The 16002-nt window shown below is 39.1% G+C and overlaps 1 protein-coding gene across 1 annotated transcript in view; it reads right to left on the bottom strand.

Annotated features, from left to right (window-relative positions):
• The window catches only part of trip11 (thyroid hormone receptor interactor 11), a 94089-nt gene that overhangs the window by 60248 nt on the left and 17839 nt on the right, over positions 1-16002 (bottom strand). The window contains exons 2-7 of the mRNA XM_060829384.1: positions 14889-14965; positions 13380-13490; positions 9236-9505; positions 7626-7685; positions 3694-3856; positions 633-959 (exon numbers count right to left, since the gene is read on the bottom strand). Coding sequence (XP_060685367.1) covers positions 633-959; positions 3694-3856; positions 7626-7685; positions 9236-9505; positions 13380-13490; positions 14889-14965 — 1008 coding nt within the window. The remainder of the gene's footprint in view (positions 1-632; positions 960-3693; positions 3857-7625; positions 7686-9235; positions 9506-13379; positions 13491-14888; positions 14966-16002) is intronic.

Below are 16002 nucleotides of genomic sequence, written 5' to 3'. Positions count from 1 at the left end.
TATTGATTACGAAAGAAATAGTATATAAATGTTGGGAAGTGTCGCTGCAACCATGCCAGATATTAATAAGACTGCACCTGGAGTATTGCATACTATATTGGACTCCTTACTTCAGGAGGAATATAGTTGCATTGGAGGCAGTTCAGAGGAGACTCAGTAGATTCCAGAGCTGAGGGATTTGTCTTAAGACGACAGACTGAGCAGTTTAGGCGTGCACTCTCTGAAGTTTAGAAGAATAAGAGGGTAATGGGTGTTGATAAATTAGACATAGTTAGGCTATTTCCTCATATGGGGCAATTTAGAACAAGTAGTCATAGCTTTTAGATAAAGGGATAGCAGGTTTAAGAAAGATGAGGAGAAATTACGTCTCTCAAGTAATCTCTGAAACAGGATGCAATGGATGTCAGAATATTGAGTAAATTTAAGGACGAGGTCGACAGATTTCTAATAAGCAACAAGTTGAAGGGTAACGGAGAGCAGACAGGAAAGGAGTGGAGACTGAGATGAGATCAGCCATGATCATACTAAATGATGGAGCTAGCTCAAGCGGCTGAATTGCTTACTCCTGCTCCCAGTTCTTATGCCCTTGGGGAGTATTGCTGTACAGCATCCATAAAAAGAGCATATTGTACCTGCAACAGCCTGTCTGAGTAGGTACACTTCTTCCTCCAGTGCCACTTTCCCTGATAATTGTTTTTTCTGTTTCTCTACGGTACCCTGCAGGTCCTGAATATAGTTCTGTGACTTTGTATATTCCTCCTGGAGTCTCTTGCATTCTTCTTTCAGTTGTCGGATCTCTGTTGAAGAATTTGCCTTCTCATGGAGCAAACCATCAGCTGATTCCTCGTTCCTGGTCTTAACTTGATTTTCCAGCTCATCTCCAGACTGTTTTCTGGCTACTAATTGATCTGCTCTCTCCTCAAGGAGTACTGAATGGTCTGACGGCACAACACCTGCTTCTGAAAGAGGTACAGATATACAAGTTACTAAAACAAGTTACTAAAACACTACTGATTTTTCAAACTGCACTGACAGACATTCATCAGAACTCAACTGCAGGCTGAAATCCAGATGATGAACTGTTCTTTTTAATTCTTAAATCCAGCAGTGAAGATGTTGCCAAGTCCTTGAAGTTATTTAAGTGAATTTGTTGTTTAAATGATGGCTTAGGCTGTCCAATCAAGTGACCAGGACTTTACACACACCCACTAGTTAAAGATGCAGCACTTTTTTTTTAAAATACAAGCAACAGCTGCTTGCAAGGTAATTCTCAAATCAATGTTTGCACAGCAAACATTGTGTAAACTTGACCTTGGCTGAAACATTTTCCACACATCAAAAAGGGAGGTGAGTGTGCAGTTTATTTTTCTGGACAAACTACTTTTACATTGTTTGTAATTTGCCCTTATTCATTTAGATTGCATATCCTGGATATGCCAGCAAAAAGCCAAATGGAAAACCAGGCAACTCACCAATACTGCTGAGCAGGAGGAGTTTTTCATGCCTCAGCTGTAAAATCTAGCAACTATCAGGCTTTTAAAACCAGCAGAAACATTAAATTGGCTCTGAATGATCTTTCCAGTAGAAGCAGCATATATCAATGTGGGTCTCTGTGTCGGTGCTGCTCCTGTAACAAGGTTATGCTGTCCCTTGCTTTCTTTTCCAGAGACGTTGTAAAAGTAGCAACTCCAAAAAGTCTGGATTGGATGGGTTTTAGGGCCAATTTGGATTATAGTTAACAGATACTGCCTCAGGCAAAAGGCTTTTAAATTTTAAAAAAGAACACTTGCACAACAAAAGGGAACTGGCCAATTCTCCAACTCAGCTTTTCTCTGGCCTGGCTATTCACTGAAAGCCATCAGGCAGTTTTGAGGCTGCTAATCCAAACAACATCTACATGGAAAAGCGTGTTTCCATGCTGCTATTCCTCTCTCTCCTTTAAGATCCTGTGCTTGGTTTTACCTTTATACTAATGGCCCTAATAGGGATTGTTGCAGGTATTGAGAACAGCATCATTAAGTTGGGAATAATCTGTTGGGTTTTCAGATAGGCTAAGATATTTTGTTCTCTTGTGTTTGTGTTTCATTCAGCTATCTTGTAAATAGATTCTGTTTTGTTTAAAACTAAGTGGTTTGACCAGCTGCATCCCTCCTGGAATAACCGTGTTACACCTGCTTAAAACAACTACCAAAATTTACTGTCTTGAAATGTTTTGAGGGGGTCTGGCCTGGTCCATAACAGTCTCACATGACACAAGGTCATCTATGAAATAATTTTTTCTTTCCCCAGTAAACAAATAAATATGACACGTGCCATGAGATATTCAACTATCTACTCTCTCAAATAGATCCAAGAGATTCCATGATACAATTTAGAAGTTTCTGAACTTTTCCCTGGTGACCTGGCCATTTAGTGCTGAACCAACATCAGAAACAAAATTATCCAGTCATTCATTACCTCATTGCTGTTTGTGAAACGCAATGTTGTCCAAATTAGTTGCCATCTTTCCTAAATTGCAATGCTGAGTTCTCCTCATTTGTTTTTAAACAGTTGGAGATATCCTGAGGTTGTTAAAGGAGCTATAATTAACACAAACCCTTCTTATATTTCTAGTAGGACATCTGATTTTATTTCCTCTGAAATTTCCCTCCCTGCGGATACAACTGTAAATATCCTCTCTGCAGGGTGCTGCTTTGGTTTAGAAAGGAATAGGTATTTACAACTGAAATTCATCATTGCTGCTCATGAACTTTCCATAACTTGAAGACAGTCTGATATACCTTGTTTAAACTTGTCCACATAGGGTAAGGAAAACAGATTTAGCAGTGTAAATGCAAGAAGCCAAATCACAGGCTCCCACAAAATGAAAGAAGCTGACCTTTGACAGTTGGTAAAGTCAATAACAGCTATCTAGAACAGTGAGGGGTGAAAAATATGTTTAGGCTAAGAATATTTGCATCTCATAAGTTTTTTCTTTAAAATGTTCTTTTTCTTGTTATTTGAATGGAGGCATTGAAAGAACATGAGTCCTCCATTCCTTCCAAAACGACCTAGGCTTACAATGTCAGCTTTGGTATCATGCCCAAGAAGCCATTTTGCAAATGTGGACCTCGCAGCGAATACTGGCCCAACAAATTCCTGTCCTCAACAAATTTTCACATACACTCCTCTACCAGCAGGTGGCCTCCAGACAGTGATTAGGAGCATAAATACATAACTGAGACAAATTATAATTTCACTATAATTTCACCAAATTCAATTCACTTTGTGAAATGCATCTGTCTCTACTGGACTGCAGGGATCCATTATGTACTGCCTTCATCAAATGAACTGCAGAGCTACCAAGGTAGACAGTGACAAAGAAACAGCATCAGTCCGCCCTAAAATCTGAAGAGCTCCACAACTATTCTGAACTCATTCCTCCTCAACAGCTTAAGGTATAAATTTACACAAATTTTACAACTGGAAGCTTCAGACACAGTATTTTATAGTTGCATACATTTGTTTGGCTTAAATGATTCCACTAATTGGTAAATCATAACAGTTACAGAGAAACCAAGGTCCCAAGGAGAAATGATTTAAAGTATCCATTTGATCATGCGCAACAGTTTACATTAAGTGTGTTACTTTAATCCTCAAAAGACTTTTCTGCTGCATTAACAGACATGCATACAACTTCTTATTACTTCTAACCTTGCAACTGCTGCTCCAACTCTTCAATCCGTTCTTCATATTCTGCAAGTTCATCCCTATGCCGGAGCGTCAGGTTGGTTAGTTTCTGTCGATGTGCATCCTGCAGAGCAGACAGCTCATGCTGATGGTCATCAATCTCCTGACTAAGCTGCTTCTTCATCTCCTATAATAATTAACCAGCTGGATATTATTTGAGATGTACCAATTATTACCATAATCAAAGTATCTTTTAAGGAATATCAATCATGATCTGAATAATTCCAATTTCCTATCCATTTAGCACCTCCCACACAATACACCAACATATTGAGGCGGCTAAGACACACACACAGACACACACACAGACACACTTTGCCATGGATAATATTAAAAGGTTTCTTCAATGTGTTCTTATTATTTTGTTCTACAAACATAGATCAGGAGTAGTACATTCAGCCATTTGGACCTGTTTCACCATTTAATAAGAAGATCATGGTACTTCTAATTAACATCCCCACCTACCCTGGTAACCATTCAACACATCACAAGAGTTTATCTACTCCTACCTTAAAAATATTCAAGGACTCTGCCTTCGCCACTTTTTTGAGAAGGGAGATCTTATTAAATGGATGCTGAACATCAATCGAAGAAAAGTGAAAGGGTTTGTAGTGATTGGGAATATAAAACTATTAAGGCAGAACAATGGCTAGTTGGTCAGTCTAAGTCTTCATTTATAACTTGTGCTGCTGTTCTCAACTTTCAAAATACAACACTAAAGTGATTGATATTTACATTTTTAACCTAGTTATGAAAAATGGACTTTTGCTAAGTCATGTCAACTGTCTTAATACATTTAAATATCAAAAACAAAATTGCTCTAGCACAAACCAACACACTTCAACAATTCAGCTCAACCACAAAACATTTTTTAACTTGTTAAAACAATCTTGGTCAATGATTGATACGTCATTGCAATAGACACGACATAACACACCTTTCCAAAGAGATAGCAAATTACTACTGAGTACAGCACAAAGCCTTATAGATCAGGAGATGTTGTTTGCAATCATGAATGAGGGCTGAATTAGTTGATTTCAGCTGAGTTAATGACAGCAACACACTTTTGACTTCAGTACTTGTGTCCTGATGAATACACTCTGAAGTCAAAAAGTGTGGTGCTGGCAAATCAAAGCCAGTCAGTCAGGCAGCAAGAGAGTTGATCAGGAAGGGGTGGGGGGGTGGAGGGCAGGGAAGTGAGAGATAAATGGGAGTGGAGTTGGAAGGAAGGTAGCTGGGACATGATAGGTCAATGAAGGTGGGGGCTGATGGAGTTGAGGGTGGAGCAGATAGGTAGGAAGGAAGACGGGCAGGTAGGACAGTTCAACAGGGCGGTACTGAGTTGGAGGGTTGAATCTGGGATAAGGCGGAGGAAGGGGAAATGAGGAAGCTGCTGAAATCAACATGGAACCCTCCAACCACATGGGATCAAAGGCAGAAGATGAGGAGTTCTTCCTCCAGGCATCGGGTGGTTAGAATCTGGCAGAAGAGGAAGCCCAGGCATGTCCTTGGTGGAGTGGGAGAGGGGGTTGAAGTGTTCAGCCACTGGACAGTGGGGTTGTTTTGTGCATGCGTCTCGGAGATGTTCGCTGAAATGTTTCACAAGTTGGCGCCTTGTCTCCTCAATGTAGAGGAGACTACATTGGGACCAACATCGCCCCTTCCCCCACCTTATCCCAGATCCATCTCTCCAACTTGGCGCTGCCCTCTTGAACTATCCTACCTGTCCATCTTCCATAAGACATAAGAGTGGAAGTAAGGCCATTCAGCCCATTGAGTCCACTCCGCCATTCAATCATGGCTGATAGGCATTTCAACTCCACTTACTCGCATTTTCCCTGTAGCCCTTAATTCCTTCGTCCCACCTATACACTACACCTTCCACTCCGACCTACCACCATTGCTAATGAAGAGCTCATGCTCGAAACATTGATTCCCATGCTCCTCGGATGCTGCCTGATCGGCTGTGCTTTTCCAGCACCACACTGTTTGACTCTGATCTCCAGCATGTGCAAGCCTCACTTTCTCCTACACTCCTAAGTGTCACCTAGTGACCACTGGTTAGAAGTGCAGACAACAGCAGAGGATAAAATCTGGTTTAGCAACAAAGCAATGAACCATAAATATAGCGTGGAAAGGATTACAGGTTGATAAGTGATCTTATAGAGGTTTATAAGGCCATGGCGGGTATAGATAGGGTTAAACGGTAAGTGTGTTTCCCCGAGAATAGGGGATTTTAAGACTGGGGAACTTTTTAAGGTGAGAGGAGAGAGATTTAAAAAAAAGACATGAGGGGGAATTATCTTTACACAGAGGGTGGTTCATGTGTGGAATGAACCTCCTGAGGAAATGGTAGATAGTTATAACATTTGAAAGACACTTAGGTAATTACAAAAAAAAAAGGTTTGGAGGCATACGGGCCAGGAGCAGACAGGTGAGACTAATTTAGTTTGTGGTTACGCTATGTACTGACTGGTTCAACCGAGGGGTATCATCACTCATCAGTAACAGATAAAGACAGAAATACTGGGTACTTCAAAATTTTGATAAAGAAATTCAAACTCCAAGTTATGGACTGAAAACATTTAGCAAAAGATTTTTCATTTTAAATCAAAATTGTGCATGAATTAATCCTGTGCCAATATGATATTTTGAAAACCCTTATTGTTTCACATATAAAGAAATTCAACAGATCATTCCCTTTTGCACTGTTGTTTCCACCCAAGAATTGTCCTACAGTTCACAACATTTTAACTGTTGTTTCACCACTTTTGGGAGCAAACGATGGGAGCTGATAGAAATCGACCTGGATTCTTCTCAGTTTCCCAGTTTGGCACTTATACTTTCGGAGCTCTCAATCTATGAAGACACCACTGCTTATGGGCGGCACAGTGGTTAGCACTGCTGCCTCACAGCGCCAGAGACCTGGGTTCAATTCCCACCTCCGGCGATTCTCTGTATGGAGTTTGCACATTCTCCCCGTGTCTGCATGGGTTTCTTCTGGGTGCTCCGGTTTCCTCCCACAATCCAAAAGAAAATGTGCATGCTAAATTTCCCGTAGTGTTAGGTGAAGGTGTAGACTTGTTGGACCGAAGGGCCTGTTCCACACTATGTAATCTAATCTCTTCCACTAGCTTTACCTGGCAGATCTAACAACTTTAACCATTTTTGGACTATTCTTTCTGAACTGGGTCCCTCTCTGAATTCTTGCTTAGCTGTTACAAATCAGGAATACCTCTGTGCCTGAATCACCTTTATGCTCCTTGGTCTGGCTGCTAACAGATACACAACTGCCTTCTCAGTCTACCACAGTGACTCTGCTCTCTCTCTTCCCACAGACACACAGTTAATCCTAATACAAAAGGGCCTCCTACCGAAGACAACCTAGCACCACCTGGATATTCCAGATGAAGATTCTAATCAATCATTGACAATTTTCATGTTGTTGGTTTTGAAAAACATGTAGCCATTTTAAGATTGGCCCTCATTTACCTGTTGCTTTTTAATCTTTAAGATGAGGATTACATGAATACAACACAAGGCGATTTTCCGTTAAGTATCTTCAGCTCCGTAGGTAAATAACCCCACCTGCTGTTTTATGGTTCTAGACCTTCTAACTCTAACTCTTGACCTTATACATACTGTTTGCAAATAACTTGGGTCTAGCAACTTCAGAATCCCAAAGTTTCAAATATCTAACATTTAAAAATTTCATTACCCTAAAACTAGAAAGTTACATTCCTAAACAACATGATCAATGAAATTACATCAACCTGCCAGGAAAATAACCAGGATATTTTCAACAGTAGAATACTCTAATTTTTAGATTATAATGGACTGTCAGAACTTGGATCATGCTCAGCAATTGAGAGAGAAATTTGGTCAAAAGTGCTTACCTCGATTGTCTTTTGCAATTTGTATTTTTCATCCTCGCCAGAACTGTCTGAACCTTGACCCTTGGGTGCCCAAAATAAAGTTTAAAAAGGAGTGAATTTATTTTCAAAACTAAAATTGCATCTTAGCCCAATAACGCGAAAAACATACGAATTACTTTTAAGTTGGTCACTGAATCGACTCTTACAAATTAGAGCAAATGTATGTTCAGTAACGTTATAGAATTAACACTAGAACCAGAGAAAAAGTTAACAGCACAGACTCACCAGGATCATGCATTAAGTTATGAAGCAAGATCTACAGTACTGGGAAAGTATTGATCAGAACAGAGATTTTATAGAAGGTTTTAATATTATCATTTTAAACAGATTGCTCTGATTGAGAAGTCAATAACGAGGGGTTACCAATTTAATGTGGTCATAGTGATTCAAAAAAATATTTTTACTTGAATGGTTCTTGGAGGATGGAGTGTTTTGTTTTTCTTTGCTTTGCTCCAAAGTATGGTTGAAACAGTAACCAATTCATTCTTCAAGGGGAAAAAAAAATGTTTTAATGTTTGAAGCAGAGGAAGGCATCAGGACAGCCTACAGCAGTGAGATTGGATTTCAAGTGTTTCGATAAAATGTTGAGGAGACATGATGGCTTGATGAGTTGCTTCTGTGCTGTCACCTTTTCAGATTCTCTTTTAAGGAAGATGGAACAGTCAAATAGAAATCTTTCAAGATGTAAAGGCTGACAAAATCATAACTGAGCAGAAAATCACTGGCATTATTCATAGCAAAATCTTCATTATTTATCCTTACCAAACACAATCACAAAATAACTACCCACAGTAGGGCAGCATGGTGGCTCAGTGGTTAGCACTGCTGCCTCACAGCACCTGGGTCCCAGGTTCAATTACAACCTCTGCCAACTGTGTGGAGTTTGCACATTCTCCCAGCGTCTGCGTGGGTTTCCTCTGGGTGCTCCGGTTTCCTCCCACAATCCAAAGATGTGCAGGTTAGGTGAATTGGCCGTTCTAAATTGTCCATAGTGTTAGGTGCATTAGTCAGAGGGGGCTGGGATACTCCTCGGTGTGGACTTGTTGAGCTGAACAGCCCGTTTCCACACTGTAGGAAATCTAATTTAATAGTGTTGTTATACAATGCTAAATCAAGTACATGCATGTGCTTTTGGAAAGAGTGTCAATATCTCTTTCTCAACAGAAAGATTGAAATACTTGCATGCTTACTAAAGTACATATGCTTTCACTTCTGTAAAATGCTCATGATGATATTTTAAGTCTTTGTATTCCTGAATCAGTGATCAATTTCTACCACTTTGCACTCTAAAATTATTTCCAAAACTGTTGACTGGAATTGTCATGCACTGATCCTGTTTGATTGGTATGGAACAACACTTATGAACAATGTTCCTGTGCACTGAATAGTGTGTTTACTTGATACAATACAAGACAAATTAAAATCATCCAGAACTCAAGTTGTCTGAACACTGACATTCAAATATGCACACTGTAGAGGTTAATGAGGCAATATGAAAAATAATCTAAAAACCACAATGATCTAACTGCTCCATCTTATGTTTGCTCGCCTATATGAAGTCATCCACTAACCTGGGCTAGCACTTTCCAATGGGCAACTTCAACTTCTAACCTAGAGACCTCTTTGGAAAGCCTGTTAATTTCGTGTTGGGACCAAATAACATCTCCAAAATCCATGGTATCCCCATGAAATGTGGATGCGTGAGGCACATCTACCGGCAGAAAGGCAGTGGAGGTTGTGCTTGAGGTAACACCAACTTGTGATGACTGAGCAGCAGATTGGAGCTTCTGTACTTGATCCTGTAAGGAATTCTGTCTTGCTTTCAACAGGCTTATTGTAACCTTAAAAAAAGACAAAATGATGAATGAGGCAGCCACATCCACTGAGCTGAATTAAAACTCAATTCAAAACAAACTAAAGGCACAACTAATTAGAATATATATCAGGATTAATGTGGTTTTCCAAACATTTAATCATTAATAGCACAGGAGGCAACCATTTGAACCATTAAATTCATACCATTTCCTTGCAGTACAACCCAGTCAGTCAATCCCATTCCATAACTCAAACCCCCAGCCCTGCAAGTTTATTCCCATCCATGTTCTATTTGACATGGTCTGTTCCAGTTTCCACTTTGATGGACAACCTTTGGCATTTTTGTGCAAGTAACACTTTCTAATTTATTTTTAAAAATGGTCATATGTAATTATCCACTGCAGTATAGAGCAGAGGCAAGCACCTGTCAGTGTCATCTTGAACAAGTCCTGAAAGTGCATTACAACTGACAGGATGACCCTTCTCCATAGCTGATAAAATATAACCTAACACCTCCCAGTGATAGGAAAGGTGAAATTGGCAGTATAGTTTTGCACTTCAGATCTAGCTATCTGGTTCCATACACAGTCGCGCATTAAATCTAAGCAGCTCCTATCCACAATTTAGCTGTCTAAAAGCTTTAATACCAACCATAATTCAAAACTGGACTGAAAGATGCATTAACAATTTAAAAATATAAAAAGAACTATATTCACTTGGCCCACCATTACCACAAAAATATAAAGTAGCGAAAAAAAATCTAATAAAAATCTTACTGAGTTCCAAACATAGAGGGCTAGCCATGAGCACAATCACAATGATACTTACAAAACATACCCATGAGTGGTGAAGCATGTTAAATGCTGATTGATTCAGATTGTCTTATAACCCAATGAGAATATGGAGTCTTTTAACTGGCCTTTGGCTTTGCAGCAACAAATGAATTTGGTAATTAAAAATCTAGTGACAGTGATAAATTGACTATTTAAATACAATAAATTATGAATGTGTTCCCATTTCCTAGCTAATGTGTGCTCATCCTTCAAACACATAGCACATGGTTATAAAGTAGCATTTAAAATCCAGTACACTTCCTCTTGAGAATTTCACCACATATTTACATTACGATTCACTTCGGTCAGACAGATCCAAATAACAGGATTGTGTTTTTGTTTAAAATGTAGTGCGATTTGTGAAATGGAAATTGGACCAAAGGTCAAAGATCAGCACAATACAGGACTAAGCCTGCGTAGACATGATGCCTTTTCTGAACTAAAAACTTTTTGCATCTACATGGTGCATCTCTCTCTATTCATTGACCATTCGCGTATCTATAAAGATGCTTCTTAAACACTGCTATGGCATCTGCTTCTCCCATCTCTTCTGGCTGTTCATTCCAGGTGCTTGCTACCCTCTGTAACAAAAAAAATCTGCCTCTCATTTCCTTTACATTTTCCCCTTTTACGTTAAACCTATGCCCCCTTGTAACTGACATTTCTTCTCTGGGAAAAGACTCTGTCCATGCTGCTCATTATCTTTAAACATCAATCAGGTTGCCCCCTCAACCTCTGAAGTTCAAGTGAAAACAAAATAAGTGTGTCTAATCCCTCCTCATAGCAAATGCCCTCTAAAGCAGGCAACATCCTGGTAGACTTTTCTGTACCCCAGATCTGGAGGTCTTAAAACACAGAACAGTAGATAAATCCCTGAGACCTGATCAAGTGTATCCCAGGACATTATGGGAAGCTAGGGAAGAAATGGAGGGTCCTAGCAGAGATACTCGTATCATCTACAGCCAGTGGTGAGGTGCCGGAAGACTGGCAGGTGAATAATGTTGTGCCTTTATTTCAGAAAGGATGCAAGGAAAAGCCTAGAAACTATAGACTGGTGAGTCTGAGCTCAGCTGTGGGGAAGTTGTTGGAGGGGATTCTGAGACACAGGATTTATATACATTTGACGAGGTAAGGACTGATTAGGGATAGTCAGCATGGCTTTGTGCATGGGAAATCACTTGGTTTGAGTTTTTGAGGACAGAACCAAGAGGACAGATGACGGCAGAGCAGTAGGCATTGTCTACATGGACGGTCTTATTGCAGCTGTACAAGATGTTGGTGAGATCACATTAGGAGCACTACCTGCAGTTCTGGTTGCCCTTCTAAAGAAATGATATTATTAAAACTTAAAAGAATGTAGAAAAGATTTACTAGGTTGCTACCTGGACCAGAAGATTCAAACTATAAGAAGTTGTTGGATAGGTTGGGACTTTTTAATCCCCTGGAGCATTGAAGACTGAGGGGTGACCTTAAAGAGGTCTATAAAATCATGAGGGGCATAGATTAGGTAGATAGCCAACAGCTTTTCTCCATGGTAGGGGAGTCTAAACCTAGAGGGCATAGGTTTAAGGTGAGAGGGGGGAGATATCAAAGATTTGAGAGGCATTTTGTTCCCCCAGAGTGGCGAGTGTCAGGAACAGGCTGCCAGATGTATTGGTGGAAGGGAGTATAATTTAGTCGTTTAGGAAACATTTAGACAGGTACATGGATGGAATAGGTATGGAGGGATATGACCACAGATCCCACGCAGCCTCACCTTCTGTGTTAGCTTGCCACGAGTGGCCTTGTTAAAGTTCATGAAGTCAACATCACCACCTTGCGCTCAATCATTTTTGTCACGTCTTCAAAGAAAAAACTCAAGTTTGAAATGTAACCTCCCCCACACAAAGCCATGCTGTCTATCTCTAGTAAGTCCATATTTTTCAAACTGCGAGTAAATCCTGTCCCTAAAAATCTTCTCCAATAAATTCTCTATGACATAAGGCCCTATGCCTGGATTATCCCGGTTACAATTCTTGATCAAAGGAACAACACTGGCTATTCTCCAGTGGGATCGCTCCTATGACTAAACATGATCTGAAAATTTTGTAGAAGGCCCCAGCAATGCCCTCCCTTGTTGGGAAAGATTTTGAAATCAAACCCTGGGAGAAAATATTATTTTAGCAATAGCAATGTACACACACACACACACAAAATATGAAATTAACTGACTCTTGGATTTTTTATTCATTTCAGATTGAAAGGAAAATAAAGATATTTTTCAATTCAAATTTTGATATTGCAGCGAAGAAAGAAAATTCATACTCAGGAACTCCAAAGCTATTATTCTGTTGTGATTTAGGTTGTTAGTCAGTAAGTCACAGAAAGGCCCCAGAGGTTTGATCTCTGATTTGTGTTTTAGCTAACGTAATTAACTTCTTGGGATGCTACAACATCCCAAGGTTTTATTTCAGCTAAACCAGGAAAGGAAAAGCAAACATCCTGTTTGGTTCTGGGACCTTATCTCTGATCAGAAATCTACACTAGAGAGCCAGTCATTATGAAAGGACAGGATCAAGCAATTAGGAGACAGTAAGGTCTGCAGATGCTGGAGATCAGAGTTGAGAGTGTGTTGCTGGAAAAGCACAGCATGTCAGACAGCATCAGAGGAGCAGGAAAATCGACGTTTTAGGCCGAAGCCCTTCATCAGGAATGAGCCCCTCATTCTTGATGAAGGGCTCCGGCCCAAAACGTCGATTTTCCTGCTCCTTGGATGCTGCCTGACCTGCTGTGCTTTTACAACATCAAGCAATTGGTCATCCAATAGCCTGTCAACAAATTTGTCAATATGGACACATGAAAAATAAATCACTTCAACAAGCAACAGGGCCAGACCAGCATCCACAAAGAAAATATTCGCCCATTCAACAAAAACAAACTCATGAGAAAGGACAAACTAACAGGTTGGAAGATGATTAAAATTGCCTGCAGTAGCCTTTATCTAAACGACACTTCACAATCTATTTGACCCTGAAACTAGAAGCCATATTGTAAAAAGGAGTAAAAATACATTAAACCCTTGACCTACTTCTTTCTGCTGTAGCTGGCTTCTGTATTCCGAAGACAGCTGCTTTATCTGGAGTTCTGCGGCTGCCTCTTTCTCTTCGAGATCAGAATAAAGTTTCTTCAACCGTTCATACTGGAATTGGAAAACAAATGCATTTAAAAATACTTAAATGAAAAAGGAAAATGTGCAGATATATAAACAGATTTCTAAAATATACTGCATGAGTTTTCTTCAAAGTAAACAATAAAATGTGTGCATAACAGATTTAAATCCAGCTGTGCCAATGTTTCAAGGCAAACAACAAAATTACATTTGTTAGATGCCAATACACTTGAAAACGCTGCTATATTCCATGTGTTTACACTCCACAAACTTCGAATAAATGCAGAGCCAACATTTTGTTGCACAACAGCCAACTTCAAATGGAAAAATTGGGATGCGATAACCTGACTGACTCTGAAATGGAGCAAGACACCTCTCCAGGAATCTTATTCTTTTACATTCTAAAATTACATCAGGTCCTGAAACTAGAGTCAAATACTCAGTGGATTTAGGAAAATAACCTGTCCTGACTACTTCACTCTGGTTAAATGAACTGGTGTATTCAGAATGGCCTTCATTGTGAAGAAATTATGAGTTTGGATTTTTACAAGTTAAACAGACTGACTGTTGAATTTGATACTTTTTACTTTAAAATGCTCAATTAGAATTCAATTATTAAATAAATTTCGTTTGTCACAAACTATGAATTTCTAAGGGTATTTTGATCCCCTAGTCACTGCAGTTTCTCTTGTGCTTCATGATCAGTCACATTTTTAAACTGCTATGATGTGGGATACATTGGAGCTATTTTTACTTTTGACCATCTTGCATAAGAGAAATAATTTCACATTCTAGCTGATAATCTACTAAAGAACCGAATTACTCTTCAACAAATCCAGTCTCCACTGAAAGAAAGACCAGACTATACCTGAAAAGCAACAATAAGGGTCTTTCCAATTCTCCGTTTCAACTATTTCCATATTGAGATGGCTCTAGAAGCCCATCCCAGCTGATCATGTGTGTTTTATGAAAAACTTAATTAGAAGATTAATGGAATGGACTTCCACAGCTATGGGATGTATTATTATAAGTCGAGGATTCTTCCAAGAGTTCACTGCACCCCACTGCATTGTGCACAAATTTTCATTCAAACATAACATCATCATGAATAATTTATTCCAATCTTACAGACCTTAACCCTACAATGAAGTTGAAGTAGTAAAACGTTCTACAATCAGAAGAATCACATCAAGGTTGAAAGAATTTCAAAACATGCCTAACTATCAAATCTGGTGCTGCACTCAAGTACGGACAACCTGTAAGAAGACAAACTTGATTCTCATACACAAAATTAATCAGACTTCAATGAATCTGAAAGATGAATGGCCAATGTTTCAAGAATATGGAAAACTTGAGTCATTTTAAATGTTTGCCCAAGTAGAGTTTTAATAGTTCGCTACTTGTAGTATAAAGCATATATGTACGAACCTCTGATTTTTGTGTTGAGTAAGCTGTTTCAACATCCTTCAGTCTGGAATTGGATACATGCAGTTCACTGGCAGGATCTGAAGTTCAAGCACAGAAATGAGCATTCATTTTCACATGGTTTAACGTCATACTAACAAAATGACCCCTATCTTTACCAATGTAATCGTTTAAATCAAGAATAAAATTTCAAATCTTTGACTTCAATTTCTTCCTTCGTAATATGCTGGCTATCCTCTCTTCCTGAAAAAACAGCTGAAGCAGAGTCTACGAATATGGATCTATTAAGACAGCGATTCTTGTTAAGCAAGATGATGAAATGTTATCACAGGTTCTGAAAATGTAGGTGAAATTGTAATCAGATCAGCATGCAGAGCAGGCTGAAAGGCTACTTCTGCTCCTTCCTCATATCTCTTCAATGTCCTATCTGTAACAGTGCAAAATGCACACAGCACTATAACTGTGGTATAAGCAGTTTTTCTTGGACAAACCATTTTTTCACTCATGGAGCTCAATGCCCAGATGAATAAACACCAAAATACTACTGATTTTTTTTTTGTGGCTTTCACAGAATTATGGATTTTAACCCATTGGTTAATACTGATCCAAGAAACAGTGCATTCTATAACAAAGGCTCCCACTTGGACAATATTATTCTGCTGTATCTATAAGTAAAAATCAATGCATATCATTGTACAATCATGCTTACACAATATCTCCATCATTAGACTGAGCGAACACTTATTCCCTAATTCTACCCTTTAAATATAATAACATATACGTATCCAGACAAACTGCAAAAATTCGACCTGCCACAAAACTAAACCTTGCTGAGCTCTTTACAGCCCCACATTCTTTAACAAACCTGTTCCCTCTCTCATTCACAGATTGAGATCATGATTGCTCAGCTCAAATTTAAAATATATACATACTTGTAACCAAGCTAAAACAAACCAAACCAAACCAAACCATTCTCATTATTAATTTATGCACAGAACACGAACGATATTTTTCACCTTCTGGAATATGTTTATTGTGTGCATAATCCATCTTAACTTTGGAGACAATCTACAGCTACCTATTGCTCAGATCATTCATATTTGCCTCTTACTGAAAT

This window comes from Hemiscyllium ocellatum, chromosome 8 (assembly GCF_020745735.1).
Source record: "Hemiscyllium ocellatum isolate sHemOce1 chromosome 8, sHemOce1.pat.X.cur, whole genome shotgun sequence".
Classification (NCBI taxonomy): Eukaryota; Metazoa; Chordata; class Chondrichthyes; order Orectolobiformes; family Hemiscylliidae; genus Hemiscyllium; species Hemiscyllium ocellatum.
The sequence above is the reverse complement of the archived record's forward strand: the minus strand, read 5'-3'. Positions and strand labels throughout refer to the sequence as shown.